General features: G+C 48.2%; 1 protein-coding gene across 9 annotated transcripts in view; it reads left to right on the forward strand.

The window, feature by feature from the left end:
* PTCHD1 (patched domain containing 1) overlaps nucleotides 1-14,425 on the forward strand; it is a 115,024-nt gene continuing 100,599 nt past the window's right edge. For all 9 annotated transcript variants that reach the window (XM_063392944.1, XM_063392946.1, XM_063392947.1 and 6 more), the window contains exons 1-2: nucleotides 1-956; nucleotides 13,096-13,756. In XM_063392944.1, the coding sequence (XP_063249014.1) occupies nucleotides 528-956; nucleotides 13,096-13,756 (1,090 nt within the window). In that variant the 5' untranslated portion in view covers nucleotides 1-527. The remainder of the gene's footprint in view (nucleotides 957-13,095; nucleotides 13,757-14,425) is intronic.

The raw sequence follows: 14,425 nt of genomic DNA on the forward strand, positions 1-14,425 counted from the left end.
GCGGCCCCGGCGGAGGCGCGGCGCTGCGCCCGCCGCCCCGAGCTCGGCGCCGCCCGGCGTGGCCCCGCGCCCCTGGGCGGAGGGCGGCGGCGGCGGGGGCGCCGCGGAAGGCTTTCCGCGCCCGCCCCGCCTCGCCTCGCCTGCCGCGGCCGGGGGATTAGTCAGCAGTCTGCGGGCAGCCCCGCTCCCGCGCAAACTCCGCGGCGGGGGCGGGGAGCGGCGCTCGCCCCTTCCCCTTCCCGCGGCGGGGCGGCGGCGGGGCTGCCCCCCGCGCACACCCCCCCGGCGGTCCGCGCCGCCGCTCCGCGGCGAGGGGCGGCGGGTTGGGGAGTCGGGCGCCGAGGGGCTGGGAAACTCCTCTCGGGCACGGCGGCGTTGCGGGAGGACGAGCGCCCGAGGCGCCCCGCGCACGCACACGGGCGGGCGGGCGCGCACACCCACCGCACACACACGCACACGCGCGGCGGCGGCCCCCGGCCCCCCGCAGCCGCGGCCGGCGGGGAGGCGGCGCCCGGCGGGGCTGCCCCATGGTCTTGCGGGGGCCGTGGGGGAGCTGCGGGGGCCCCGGCGCGGCGCTCGCTCTCCTGCGCGCCCTCCGCACTAGGATGTTGCGGCAGGTCTTGCACAGGGGGCTGGGGACGTCCTTCTCCCGGCTCGGCCACTTCGTCGCCAGCCACCCGGTGTTCTTCGCCTCGGCGCCCGTGCTCATCTCCATCCTGCTGGGCGCCAGCTTCAGCCGCTACCAGGTGGAGGAGAGCGTGGAGCACCTCCTGGCCCCCACGCACAGCCTGGCCAAGATCGAGAGGAACCTGGTGGACAGCCTCTTCCCGGTGAACCGCTCCAAGCACCGGCTCTACTCCGACCTGCAGACGCCTGGGAGGTACGGCCGGGTGATCATCACCTCCTTCCGCAAGGCCAACATGCTGGACCAGCACCACACCGATCTCATCCTCAAGGTAACCCCTGCGGGTCCCCCGGCCCCCAGCATCGCCACCCCGCCCGGCCCGGCGCTCCGCATCCCGCCCTGTGCCCGCACCTGCCCGCCGGCACGGACCCACCCGCGCATGCCGTGCTGTGCCCGCCCGGCACGGGCGCTGCCACCGCGGCTCCCCGCTCACCTCCCTGCAACAGTTGGGACGCCAGCCCGCCGCGGGGAGCCGGCACCGCGCTCCCCGCCAGCGCCGCGGGCTCCGCGCTCTTCCTCCTTTTTTTTTCCTTTTTTTTCCTTTTTTTTTTTTTTTTTTTTTTTTTCTTTTCTCCCCATCTTTTTCTTTTTTCCCCCGTTTTGCCTTTATTTGCTTTGGGTGAGCGAGAAGGGCGGTCTGGCTTGCTTAAATAATTTTTTCGGCTTCTCTCTACTCGCGTGGCAGTTGTGCTCCCGAGTTAAGGCGTCTCGGGCTTTGATAAACTCAAACTTCAAAAGCAGTTAGGTACCAGTCTATCAGGCTGCCGAGAATGGTTTTGGGGGCTGCTGCTGTTTCTGGACTGCACTTCTGCATGGAGATGGGTAGCACAAAATTTTCTCGCTGCTCATCAAGGCAAATGACATAACTCAGCAGCTCATTTTTAGTGGACAGTGTTTTTTTCCTCTCTACTCCCAGCCCACCACCACATAGATGGAGAGAAAATCCAGCCCAGTTACAGACTGCAGGCATGGTGCAGCCTGTGCTGCCGGCTCAAGTTAGAGCGGGCAGCATCTTCCCACTTGAGCAGCACGGAGTGTTCGAGTCACAATCTGACAGGACACCTCACCGTGCTATACATCATAACATGTCACAAACCTGCATCTCTTGAAGCTGGTACTCTAGTTTATACCCCAGTAGTTGTGAACAATCCTGGGAAGAAAAACTTGAGTGTTAAGAGGGTCAAGTTCACTCAAGAAAAAGGAAAGGAACATTTGGAAATAACTAGAGGTGTGGCTAGCTCAATCCTGCACATTTTTGCTGTTGCCTTGTGGAAGCCCAAAAGATTTCAGCATTGCTTTTTTTTTTTTTCCCCTTAAATGTCAAACTGTCAGCCCATATAAAAGCCAGTGTTAATTCTTCTTAATCGTTTCAAGGAGCGTCTCCTCTAAAATGAAAAAACAGATGCAAGCACCTATTGTAAGAGACTTCAGGGAGACCTCTCTCTTTAATAAACAATGAAATAACTGTTACAGTGAATTTATTTATATTTTGTTTCCACTGTAGGCACATACAGAGCCACTCGGTATTTTCTATTTTCCTTTTGACATATTACCTGACAGTAATGAACAAACATTTAATGAGTGTCAACTCCCTAACTACAGTAACAGCAATGTTACTGGCGAATGAGAAAACTCCAGAGAAATGATTTTCATTCCTTCATTTTCTTGCACTGTGAATTGCATTTGCATCCAGTATGTGCACATTTACTCAGTCATAGGATAATAATGATAATGGATTTTTTTCTCTGTACTGCTTTCTCTGGAGATCTGTAGTTTTGTCAATAGCAGAGTGACACACAAATAAATGGTACTCAGAATCTTTCTGCAGGCAAACTTCTGCATAAGATTTATCATGTCAGCAAAAGAGTTATAACTTTGAAAGTTCTGTCAGTATTTAACACAACCTCATTTTTAATAGACAGAATTCACTAAAATTTTCTTTTAGTGAGATGATGAACACCATTGCCATTTGATTGTTTAGACATTGTCAGGTGTGTCTTATGCATTATTTCCAACTCTTCACTTATCTAGTGAATTCCAATATGCTTTGTTTAGAATGGATTCAGTTCCTTGTCCTGGTTATGCTTCTGTTTGTGGGCAGAGGCAGGCACAAGCAGCTGACTGTCCAACCGTGTGGATGGCCCGGCCCCATGGGCCAAAGAACAGCAAAACAGGAGGGAGGGCTCCTAGCTCCCAGCATTGTTGTATCGGTGGTGATGCAGGGCTACATCATCTTGTGTTAACAGGGCCCACCAAGGGAAGGTGACAGAAAAGGTGGCCATCAAGGTTTTCCTATACGCATTCACTTGCATGAAAGGGAGAAGGGAGCAGAGGCAGCCCCAGCTGCAGTCCAGAGCAAACCAACTCAAAGGACTGTGCTTGTAAATAAGTGTCCTGGGTGAAACCACAGAGTAAATCCCACTCATTTCTGAAGCTGCTGTGTAAGCGTAGTCAGGGCAGAGAACCTACACGGCAGCTTTTGCCTATGTTTCCTTTTCTGGAGGATGACCTCCCCAAGGGAGAGGTTTTGCTTCACAATAAATGTCAGGTTGGACGCTGGCTCCTCTCACATGGCTGTTGCTGCATCTCCACCCACAGGCAGGAGGATGGAAGACAGGAGGATGAGGATGGTTGCCCCAGGCAGATGCTGGCTTCTCTTGGAGCACCTCTTGTTGGTTTCCTTACCTGCCATATCCCACTTCATCTGCCAAAGAGGGAAAAGAATGAGCCTTGAGCAGCTACAGCTTCCTTAGTCATGTGCCAAGGAAAGGAGATTTTCCATTATTTAGGCAGAGGAAGAAAGCTTCTGTTACTGTCCCTTAGTAAAGGGATACAAAGTTTTGGGCTCTGGGCGATTGAAACTGAAACGTAAATGGTACTGGCAAAAGTTAATCAGTCTAACATCCAAGTCAATCCCTTATTCAATTAAATGACTCTTGTGGTGGCATCTCTAAAACACTCTGTGCAGTTCCTGGTGGGCACCTTACCAGTCTGAGAAAGCCCCCGTTGCCAGTGCTGCACGGTACCTCGTTGCTGGCTGGGAAGGGGTTCTGGGCAGGGCTGGGGCTCAGCACTGTGTGAGCCCAGGGCTCAGGCAGCTCCCGGAGCAGGAGCTGCTGGAGGGCTCCCGCTGTCAGCACACATCTGCCAGCACCATGCCGGCTGCTCCCAGGACAGCCCCAGCTCTGGCGGGATGCACAGGCTGCTCCACAGAGTCTCCTCATTCGCAGAGAGGTGTGTGGCTGCCTTATGGAATAGTTTTGCTTTTGAGAGGATGCCAAGTACTCTTTTATTTCTTATTTTCATATAAACCTCTATCCATAGTTCTCATAGCTCCCTGTAAGCGCTTACACCGTTCCAGGCCTGCCATCCCAACGTTGCATTTCCAGCTGCCACAGTCATTTGCGGAAGGGAGAAATCTAAACATATCCTCAATCTCTGGTCTTGAATAGGTGTTCCAATAAAAAGCCTTGGTGGAATCTCAGATATGGAAGAGATGCATCCTGAGACTGAGATACCATGGGAGGACAATAATGAAATTTTACTTGCTGCAGTACCTGCTCTATAGCTGAGCATAGGGAACTGGTATCCTGTGCTGTTGGTGTGCAGGATGTTTCTTCCTCAAATTTGTCTTTCGAGAGGGAGAGGTAGGAGGTAAAAACACCTAACTGAAGAAAGTGTGCTTTTATCCCTGTATTTCCAATAGGTGCTTAGAAAAGCAAAAACAATTGGGATATTTGATGTGGACCATCATGCAGAGGTTGAGATGATTTTATAAAGTCTGTAGAAATTGTCTAAGGAAACCTAGAATACCACCTAAAAATAGTGTTAGAGCAGACCCCCTACCATTTCATGGTGATATTTTCACTTGCAGCAAGAGGCTTGTTAGGTTAAAGTCATAGAGACTCACTGGGAATACAGACCGAGACAGATTTTTGAACCTCAGAAAACATGTTCTAACTTAGAATTTGAGACACCAATCCTTTTGAGTCTGTTTATTCCTGTATGCTTACAGTAAGTTAACTGCACCATACTAAAGACTTTTTTAAATGAAAAATTTACCCTTTTTTGCAGAAAAATATTCTCTCTTCCATTTCCATTACTGTGTTTATAACAATAACACAGTACTAATATTTTTTTGGCAAAACCTCCACTTAAGATATCAAGACATAAAGATGAGAAGGGATTGAAATGTAACATGCCTTAATGAAGGGGATTGTACTTGCAGTTTGCTTCTATAAAAATCTGTAGATGGCAGGGCTTTTTTTCTTAAAGAAACCTTTACTAACTACAGATTTATAGTGCTTATAGATTGCTCCTCTCATAAGCTGGCCATTATTTGATCTAGGTAACTTACTAAATATGTATTTGTAAACACAAATGAAGTAAGGTCAGGTATTTCAGTTTAAGGACGCATTTATTTAAGAACTTCATAACTTCTGATTACTGCAGAACAAAACAGTTTAGCTTCAAGATCCTGCAGACCTCATACTTGTTGGTTGTTTCTTTATTTCCTCTCTCTGCTCCTTAATTATTCTGTTCCTGTTAACGTGTGTGTTGGCACGCTCTGTCTATGGTCCTCACGGATTTCCTCACTTGCTTTGACTGTGTGAGGAAATTCATGGAGGAAACAACCGTGTTTAGAAAGAACCACGTTCCCTTGCCTGTGGTATTCCCAATTGCCTTGCTGTACAAACATGGCACGCTTAAACCATTAATTCCAAAGTCAGTGGAGGTGGGTTGTGGCTGTTCAGCAGAGCCGAAAGCTGGGTCTGTTGCGACCCTGAGTAACACAAGGTACCCTTTTATTAGAAACTTTTGGCTGCTCCAGAATGCCTGGACACAGGCAGTCAGCTGTGGATCTAGCAATGGATGTAGTAGGTCTCCACCTTCTCTGGGTGGCTCAGGCACTAAAAACACTTATTGGGAAACAGTCAATAGAACATCCAGTGCATTCTGCTGAAAACAAAATAAAGGATGAAGTCATGTCTTTAGAGCAAGGCCGTAAGATGAGGGGAAGAGTCCTAATACATGAAAAACAAGGGTGTGAAAGCAGCAGAAGTGCAATCCTGTTGTCATAGCAGCACAATGCTGCAGGGCTAAAATGTATCTTATGCGAAAACAGATGAGAATTAAGATACGCAGGTAAGATCCGGGCACTGCCAAGGCAGAGGGAAGGTAAATAGCACGTTGCAAGGACAGTGTGGAAGTGTGTGCAGAAACCCCCCGAGCTCCCGGTGTCAGCAGCAGCAGCTTCTCAGCGTGATTCCTGCAGGCAGGAGGGTTTGGCCTCTCCTGCAGGCACTGCTCAGCGCCTGGAGCAGAAGTCCTAAAGTTGCCTGTGCCTGGGAGGACGATCACATCCCACTGGTGCCCACCACCCCCCAGCCCTGCTCCAGTAGCCCTGGCCAGGACAGGGTCCCTGTGCCCTCCCTCCCGCTCCACTCCGTGGTGTGGTGCTCCCTTCAGCCCTGTGCTGCTGCCAGCCGAGCAGCCCGTGCTCGGGGTGCCCAGCATCCCCTGTTGCCTTGCCTTTCCTGCCTTGGGAGGTCAGACTTTGCTTCCCCTCTAGCAAACAGGACACATGGAGGACAGGTGTTTTCAGTAGGTGGCTGGATGTGTGGTGTGTGCTGGGGGCATCACCCCTCGGGGAGAGCACTCAAGTGGGCAGGGCAGGCGTCAGAGGCCAGGGACATCTGTGTGTCACAGCTACCAAGACCAGGCCACCCCAGGCAGTGCCACACGGCTGAGGGAGAGCTGCCAGGGCTCCCCTTTGACCACATTTGTACTTCCTAAAAGCAGTGGCAAGGCCCTGCCTTTAAGTTGGGGTTTACAGCAGGAGAACCCCCTATCTCCTATTGGAAGATAGAAGGAGGAGCCGAGTTGTTAACTAACACCGTGGACTGTGAACCTGGAGCTATTAAGGTTTCCCTGTGGTGCAGGAGGGGTTGTTCCTCAGGCTTCTGCTGAAGGAGCCCTTGGCAAGAGCCCCCTGGGAAGCAGGGTAAAGATAGAAGGGTGTTCATGGAGGCATCTGAAGTGCGTGGAGAAAGCCACCAGTGGTGGAACTGATGCAAGATCAGACACAGGAGCGAAGTTTGAGGGTTTTTTCCCCATCATGAAAAATTGTTCTTACTTGCCGCACACCAAGCTGTGCAGAGAGGTTTCTGCTGCCCAGGTGTCCTGTCCTCCAGCAGCAGTCAGCCCAAAAAACAGAGTGGGCTTCTCTCGGTGGAACAAATTCAGGCAGATTTACAAGATGTCAGAATTAAAATGGTATTGATTAGAAAAGCTTCTCCACTTCAGATTAGAAAAGAAAAATCATATCTAGCGATTTTCTGTAGCTACCAAGAAGACAGATGGAAATGTAAATGTACGCACATCTGCTGCTTCGAGCACTAATAGTTGTCCCTCAGTTGATGACTTGTAGTTTGAACAATTTTTAGATTTTATTTTTCTGAAAATGGTTTGGAGAAAAGATAAATCACTGTGTTTTGGACAGCTGAAAAAATTAGTTGCAAAAATAAATCCCGTGCATAATTAGTATCTTAGCATCTCTTCAGGAAACCTGATTGTAGGACTGAGAGAAAGAGCCAAGGCACTCAGAGAGATCCTTGCTGCTTGCTCTCCAGCTGTGCCTTCCAGTGTTTATCCCAAGCCATTAGGATCTGTCACTTCCTCCACTGGCTGTGTGCACGCTCTCCCTTGCTAGGCTGGCATGGCCAGGAGGCTACTGCCCACCACCCTCTGTGCACCTCGGGCTGGGACTGAGAGCAGGGCACAGCCCTGCCCAGGGGCTCCCTTGCCCTCCCTCTCTGCACCTTCTGATGAAAACGCACTCTGGAAAGTTTAATTCTGCCCATATCTGCAGAACCCACCGTGGGGGTTTTTTGTAAATTAAGCTGGAAGCTGTACAAGTCTTTTCCCTCTCATAACCTTTCTACGTTTTGACTGAGGCCACCTCTTGACGGGAATAAAAAAGTACGCTGCAAAGGTATGAAATGCCAGAGATTACTGAGATCATAGCAAAAGTGAAGAAATTTATAGCTATCCATTAAAGGCATTTTCTACTCTTCATTTTCCTTGGCACAAGTTACCTGTAAAAATTACTAAAAGAGTAAACCAGCTTCTCATAAAAATGAAGTGTATATTTAAAATTATTGTCTTCATCCTGCTTTCTAGTTTTTTCAGTCCTGAACCCAAAACACTGATAAAATTTTAAACAGTAATAGGTAATGCGTTCAGAGCCTTCTCAGTCTTCAGTCTTTTCTCCATAGCCACACGATCAGACTTTTTTTTTTTAATGAAAGCTGAGATTAAAAAAAAAAATCACAGTACTTCAGGCTCCAGGACTCACAGAAAACACAGACTTGGTGAAAATGACAGCAAAAAAAATTCTAAAAGTGGCAAGACTGAAGAGCGAAGCTAATACTGGTTTTGAACCATCAGAGGGAGGCTAAGTAAGTTAAATAATAGCAGCAACAACGAAGTATTATGGCTTTGCAAAGATGATGCTCCTGAGAGTAAAACATGTCTGCGTGCCAGATCATTTGCAGTGCAGAAGGACATCCATATATCCAGCTAGTTTTGTCTCATTGGCCATTCATTGACTTTATGTCAAGTACAAAGTATAGTCGAGTCCTTAGGATGAGTGATGTCCCCTGTAAACACCACATATCACCGCTCAGCAGCAAAACCAAACATAATTTTGAGGTATATATGATAAGCAGGAGGTAGTTGTACACATCCTTATGATTAAAAATTGTGTCTGTGACTGACCCAGCTTCCAAGAGAGTCAGGATGTGTTTTCATGAGCTGGGCACGAGAGCTTGTCAAAGACTGAATGGTCCCGTTGCATTTTGCTGTCGCTGTCACTGTGGAGTTTCCCTGGGAGCAAAGCTGTGCCACCAGCAAGGTGAGACCCAAGTGGGACACTGGTGGTTGGGTCCTCATCCCCTTTGCCCATAGATTTGATTGGGGTAGGAGGTTATGTAATGTGAGCTTAAAGGGTTTCTGGGACTGGACCATTTTGCAGATGAATCAGCAGTTTCTAACCCATCCCTGCTGGGAAGGGATCTGTTTCCTTCACAGGGAGGCTGCAGACTTCTTTGTTACCTGATTAAATTAACAAAACTCTGGTAATACCTTCTCACTTTTGAATTAAAGCATTTCTCCACAGAGCAAAGTGGTACAGGGGTTTTTTGCCCCTTCTTGTAGCTTCCTGCATCTTTTGAGTGACTTAAGAATAAAAACAAGCTTTTTTTTCTGTCCTGACCATGCATCTTCAAGTACAACTCTTTTGCCTTCAGGCTCAGCTTTGATGGCACTGCTGTAAGTTGTGCTGTGCTCTGTACAGTGGAGAGCTGTCCCATGGAGCCCAGTGTGGGGCTTGGCCATCCCAGGGCACCCAAACTAACCACAGTGCCTGTGTTCTTGTGCTGGTGGCAGAGATAGGAGGAGCAGCAAAAATAAAACAGCTTGAAGAACTTCCAGCCGTGGCTCTTTGAGGCCCTGGTGCAAATGGCTCAGCCCAGGACAAGTGGAAGGATTTTTGCTTCCTGGCATCCCCTCCTGGGCCCACGGATGGAATCAGCTTACAGGGCACTGCAATTTCACCACCTCTCATCTGTCAGATGTGCTACAGGCTTAAATGTGGCTTGGTGTGGAGGTGTGAGACCACCACAGCCCTCACCTGGAAATATTTGCTGAAAGAGATTTGTCTCTTGGTTGAAGCCGTCATTCCTCTCTGTCTAAAATAAATAACCAAGTGAGCATGGGACTTAAAGTAAGCAAAGACCAAGACCAAGATTTAACCAAATGCAAATGACTGAAGACTAAAGGAAAACACTGTTCTAGAAATCTCTAAGGTGGGAATCCTGACCCAGACTTTATGTGTGTGCAGGACACACATAAATACCATTTTCAGAAGGGAGAGGGGAAGTCCAAGGAATGGTCACTGTTTAAACAATGGCAAAAGGAAGAGGTGGATGTTATTATTTCATGTCTGAACACTTTCAGGGACCGTGTGCCACTGTGGAGAGGGAGCTTAGGTGGTGCTGTGCAGTTCTCATGCTGCAGTGCTCTGGCATCTCAGCAGTAAACTGCTTTTTGGTTCCTTGCACTGTTAGCTAGCTGAAAAAGCTGAGAGTGATGAGCAAGCAGTGCATGTCTCCCTTCAAGAAAAACTATTCATTCAGATTTTGTTATTCCCTTAAATTTCCCTTTCTCCTAATAGGATCAGTAAGGATAAGAACAGCTGGATAAGTGAGGATCTGGTAGTCAGTCATTTGTCCCAGAACTAGGTGCCAGGTTTATTCTGAGTATGGTTACTTGCTATTACAATCCTCTGCACTGAGGAGTGCAATATGCATCATGCATTAGCATATTGCTAATGTTGTCCCCATCACACAGCAGCCTTTACCATCAGACTGAAGTTTCCTGGGGGACCTCCTGGTGTACCAGAGGCAAGCCAAATTGCAGACTGTGCAATCCTTTGAATTCACAGGATGTGCCCTTGTAAGCTCTTGGAGCTTCTGTTTTCTGGGAAACCAGTCACTCAGGGTTATGAGTGTGGGCTCTGGATGGGTGGAAAACTCTGTGTGGCTGCAGCTGAATTCGCAGCATGGCAGCAGAAAGGAGAGTGCCGTGGGACTGCAGCTCTCATCAGGGAAGAGGCAGCATCCTGTGGCTCACAGGCAGGCAAAGGGAGAGAGAGCCTGGAGCCATGCTGCAGCACACCCCTGCCCTGCACCGAGGCAGCAGAGGGCTTTCCTAGCATCAGGTCTGAAAAAAGTGCAGACAAAGTGCTGTGTTTGTCTTGAAAAGTAAAGTCTGGGTCAGGATTCCCAGTGTTGAATCCTTGGACATGCTGGTGCAGTTCTCAGCACACTTTGTTGGGATGGAGGGAATGGCAAGTTTTCCTTTTCTTTGGCTGATTGCCGCCAAATTGAGAACAAACGTGGCCACTGGCAAAGCTCAGAATATATCTCATAGCTGCTCTGAACTGCACAAGCTTGCAGCCAGCTGCACAGGCTGCTCAGCTGCCAGGATGTGCCAGGACACGGAGCCGTCTGCCTGCTTCCCTCTCTTCCCCAAAGCCCCACTGCTGAGAGTGGGATGGGCAGATCCTCCCCAGGCAGCATCTCGGAAGCACCAGGCCACTGCTGCAGAACAAGCTCCTCAGCCTGAAGTGATCATTTCCAAGAGGGAAGGAGCATTTTAGGTATGACATTTAGCTTCTAGCCTTTCACTAAAGATGAAGTAACAGCTGTGATAGATGAGGTTATTTTGTAACCTAAATATTAAAAGAAGATGCTTCAGATGTGGAAGGAAGCAAATGCTGCAGTGAAGCAGGGTGGGTAAATAGCAACACACACTGTTTGAGAAAAGTTGCATGTCAGTTTAGTTTCTTCTGCATTGTTTCATTCCATAGATCCTCTCTAAAGGAGTTGTATTGTGAATCTAATAAAGGCAGGAAATTCCTTCTATTCCTCCTGGTTTCCCTCAGCTGCGCTTCTTTATGTGACGTCTTGTTTAATAGCAGTTGTCAGTGAAAACCATTCAGCAGCTCCCATTGCAGAAAAATTAAAATCAGATATCTGTCTTTGATCTGGTAAATCAGGGCATTTCCCCAGACTGTAGTCACGTACAATAGGATTTGCACCCCAAAACAGCAGAATTTTGCAAGCCCAAACTGAAAAGATGAGGAGTATTCCCCAGAGAGGTTAATTTCTTTGTCATGATCTTGCAAATATTTTATTTTGTTCTGTTTTAGAAGAAAGTTGTGCAAAGGACTCTAATCTGTTGCACAGACAGTTACATTTTTTCTCCCACCACAATGGAAAATTTTGCTTCTCACCATGGCCAGGTATCGTGTTCTCACAGTAGTGTGTAAAGATTTTTTAGTTCAGTTCATTTTTCAAACTTAGCTTCCTAATGTCATGTTTCAACTGCTATTATTGAACTGTTATTTCTGTCAAAAAAATTAAAACTACTTAAAGGTGGAAAAATACACCCCCAAGCTGCTAGAGAAACAAGATGAGAATATAGGAATGTTGTAAGCTTTGTCTATATGATGTCGCCTTATCCTGAGGAAAGGAGGCAGCATAACTAAGTTTATACCATCACAGACTGTGCAATGTAATCACAAAACAATCAGATTGATAGTGCCACATAAATGATGGAGGGAAGGGGTGCTGCAAATAAGTCTCAAATACCACACAAAAGTCACAGTGACTGTTTAGTTTCATAGAGACAGGAGGTTAGCCAGGATTATTAGGCATTTTTTTCATAGCCCCCAGATGAGTGTATAAGCTCTACTGCTGTCCTGTACACTATCATCTATTTTTTTAATCAGTGTTTATCATCAGACAGAACAGTACACATTAGCAAACTCAATATTTTATTTTATTTTATTTCTGAAAAAAATAGTGACCCTATTAGGGCTATTCTCTTGCTGTATTTTAAATTTCTTGTTTCTTCTATGTTGACTAAAATGGATTCAGAAAAGGTTGCAAGAGTTTTCTATATTTTTTCAAGACGAGATGGTGGTTTTTTTCTGCCTTTCTGATGCTCAAAAATAACTGAATATTTTTGGGGTCAGAGCTCAGGCATGGCAAATTTCAGAAGGGTGAGAAAAAAAAAGGAAGGTGGACTAAAAGCTGCTAGACCTAACAATATGCTACAAACTCTAAAGTTAGGGGAGCCTCACTAATTAACAGAACCTCTCAGAGAGAGCAAGAGAAAACCAGTGTCTGTCTCTGCCATTGCTTCCTGCTCGCAGACTACTGAGGATCTGATGGGGGAAAGAAGGAGGAGAAAAAGGGCAAATCAGTTACTGCCAGATGTCTTTTCCCTGCTGTGCCAGTAGTCTCTATACGTAGGACATGTGGCCTGTCCTTTACTCAGAGCGAGTGCTGGTCCCTGCACTGCCGGGCTGCCAGCGCATCCTGCACAGGTGGCACACCTGGGCACGGTGCTCCTCTGCCTTCTGTACCTCAGGTTGGTCTCTCAGAGTAACTGGGCAATCCTGAGCACAACAGTGTCCCTGGACATGGCTGGGCTTTAGCTGGACCTGTTGAGTTTGCTTATTTGGAGAGGCCAACGAGCAGCTGCACGTGACACGCATGCACATCACATTATGCCAGAGTTACCAGCAAAGGACATAGGGGAATAATACTGCTGATTTGGTGCATGTTTCCTTTCTTTTTTCTTCTTTTTTTCTTTTTTCTTTTTTTTTTCTTCTTTATTTTGCAATGAGTGTGCTATTAATACCACTGTCACCGGAACTTTTGTTGTTGTTGCTTTGATCAAATAGAAGAGGGACGGCGGTGAGGAGCTGCTGTGGTTCTGGCTGCTGCTGTGCGAGAGGAGCTGGTGAATAACGTGTGTGATTTCTCTTTCCCTTGTAGTTGCACTCCGCAGTGACCAGGATCCAAGTTCAAAGACCTGGTTTCAATTACACGTTTGCCCATATATGTATCCTGAACAATGACAAGACATGCATAGTGGACGACATAGTGCATGTACTGGAGGAATTAAAGGCTGCTCGTTCTTCTAATCGAACTAATTTTGCAATCACTTACCCGATTACTCACTTAAAGGATGGCAGGGAAGTGTACAATGGGCATCAGCTCGGTGGGGTCACCGTGCACAGCAAGGACCGGGTGAAGTCTGCAGAAGCCATTCAGCTCACCTACTACTTGCAGGCAATCAACTCCTTGAATGACATGGTGGCAGAGAAGTGGGAATCCATTTTTTGTGACACTGTTGAACTTTTCCAGAAATCCAACAGGAAAGTCAAAATGTATCCTTTCACTTCCTCTTCGCTGAAGGAGGATTTCCAGAAGACGAGCAGGGTGTCAGAGCGCTACCTGATCACAAGCTTGGTCCTTGTGGTCACCTTGGCCATTCTCTGCTGCTCCATGCAGGATTGTGTCCGCAGCAAACCCTGGCTTGGCCTGCTGGGATTGCTGACAGTGACCCTTGCCACCCTGACTGCTGCCGGGATCATCAATCTCACTGGTGGGAAATACAATTCCACCTTCCTGGGAATCCCCTTCGTCATGTTAGGTAACTATCTCCTCTCTCTCTTCTGTGTGTTTGTGCCTCCCTGTCACATTTACCAGAAAGCAGACAAGCATCACTGCATGGTTCCTGTTGTCTTTTATTCCTGCAGCACTGTCCCATGCCAAATCCACACTGCCTCTTTTCCTAAACTGTTTTTATGGTGCCTCAATGTCAAAATTGTGCCTGGGGCTCCAGTATGGCGTAGCACAATGCCATGGGATGTGGAGCCTGTGCGGTAGCAAGGAACAAGGATGTGCAAATGCCATGCCTTTTGCAGAGAGGGAGCCCAGCTGCTGCTTCCCTGTGGATGTTTGATTCTGGTTTTGGAGGGAGACCTTTGCAGTGGTCCCCATGCAACACTGACAGCATCAGTTGTGCTGGCAAACCAAAGCACTGCCCATGTTGGGCATTTAGGGAGTGCTGGCTCCTTTGGAGACCAGAGCGACGCCGTCCTGGCTTGGCAGGTGCCTGCCTGTGGGATAAGAGCAGTGGTTGGTTCTGGGTTGCATTTCTCCAGAAGCCCCTGTGTTGGATGAGCGAGCATAGGGAGAGTTTCACAGCCCTGGGGGAGAAGACTTTGACATCTCTGGTCAGGGATGAACCTGCAGGCTCAGCACCAGCACATCCCATGGCAGAGGGTTGTGGAGGAAGCACCACTGGCTGATCCCTGGC

This window comes from Prinia subflava, chromosome 3 (genome assembly GCF_021018805.1).
Source record: "Prinia subflava isolate CZ2003 ecotype Zambia chromosome 3, Cam_Psub_1.2, whole genome shotgun sequence".
NCBI classification, from domain to species: domain Eukaryota; kingdom Metazoa; phylum Chordata; class Aves; order Passeriformes; family Cisticolidae; genus Prinia; species Prinia subflava.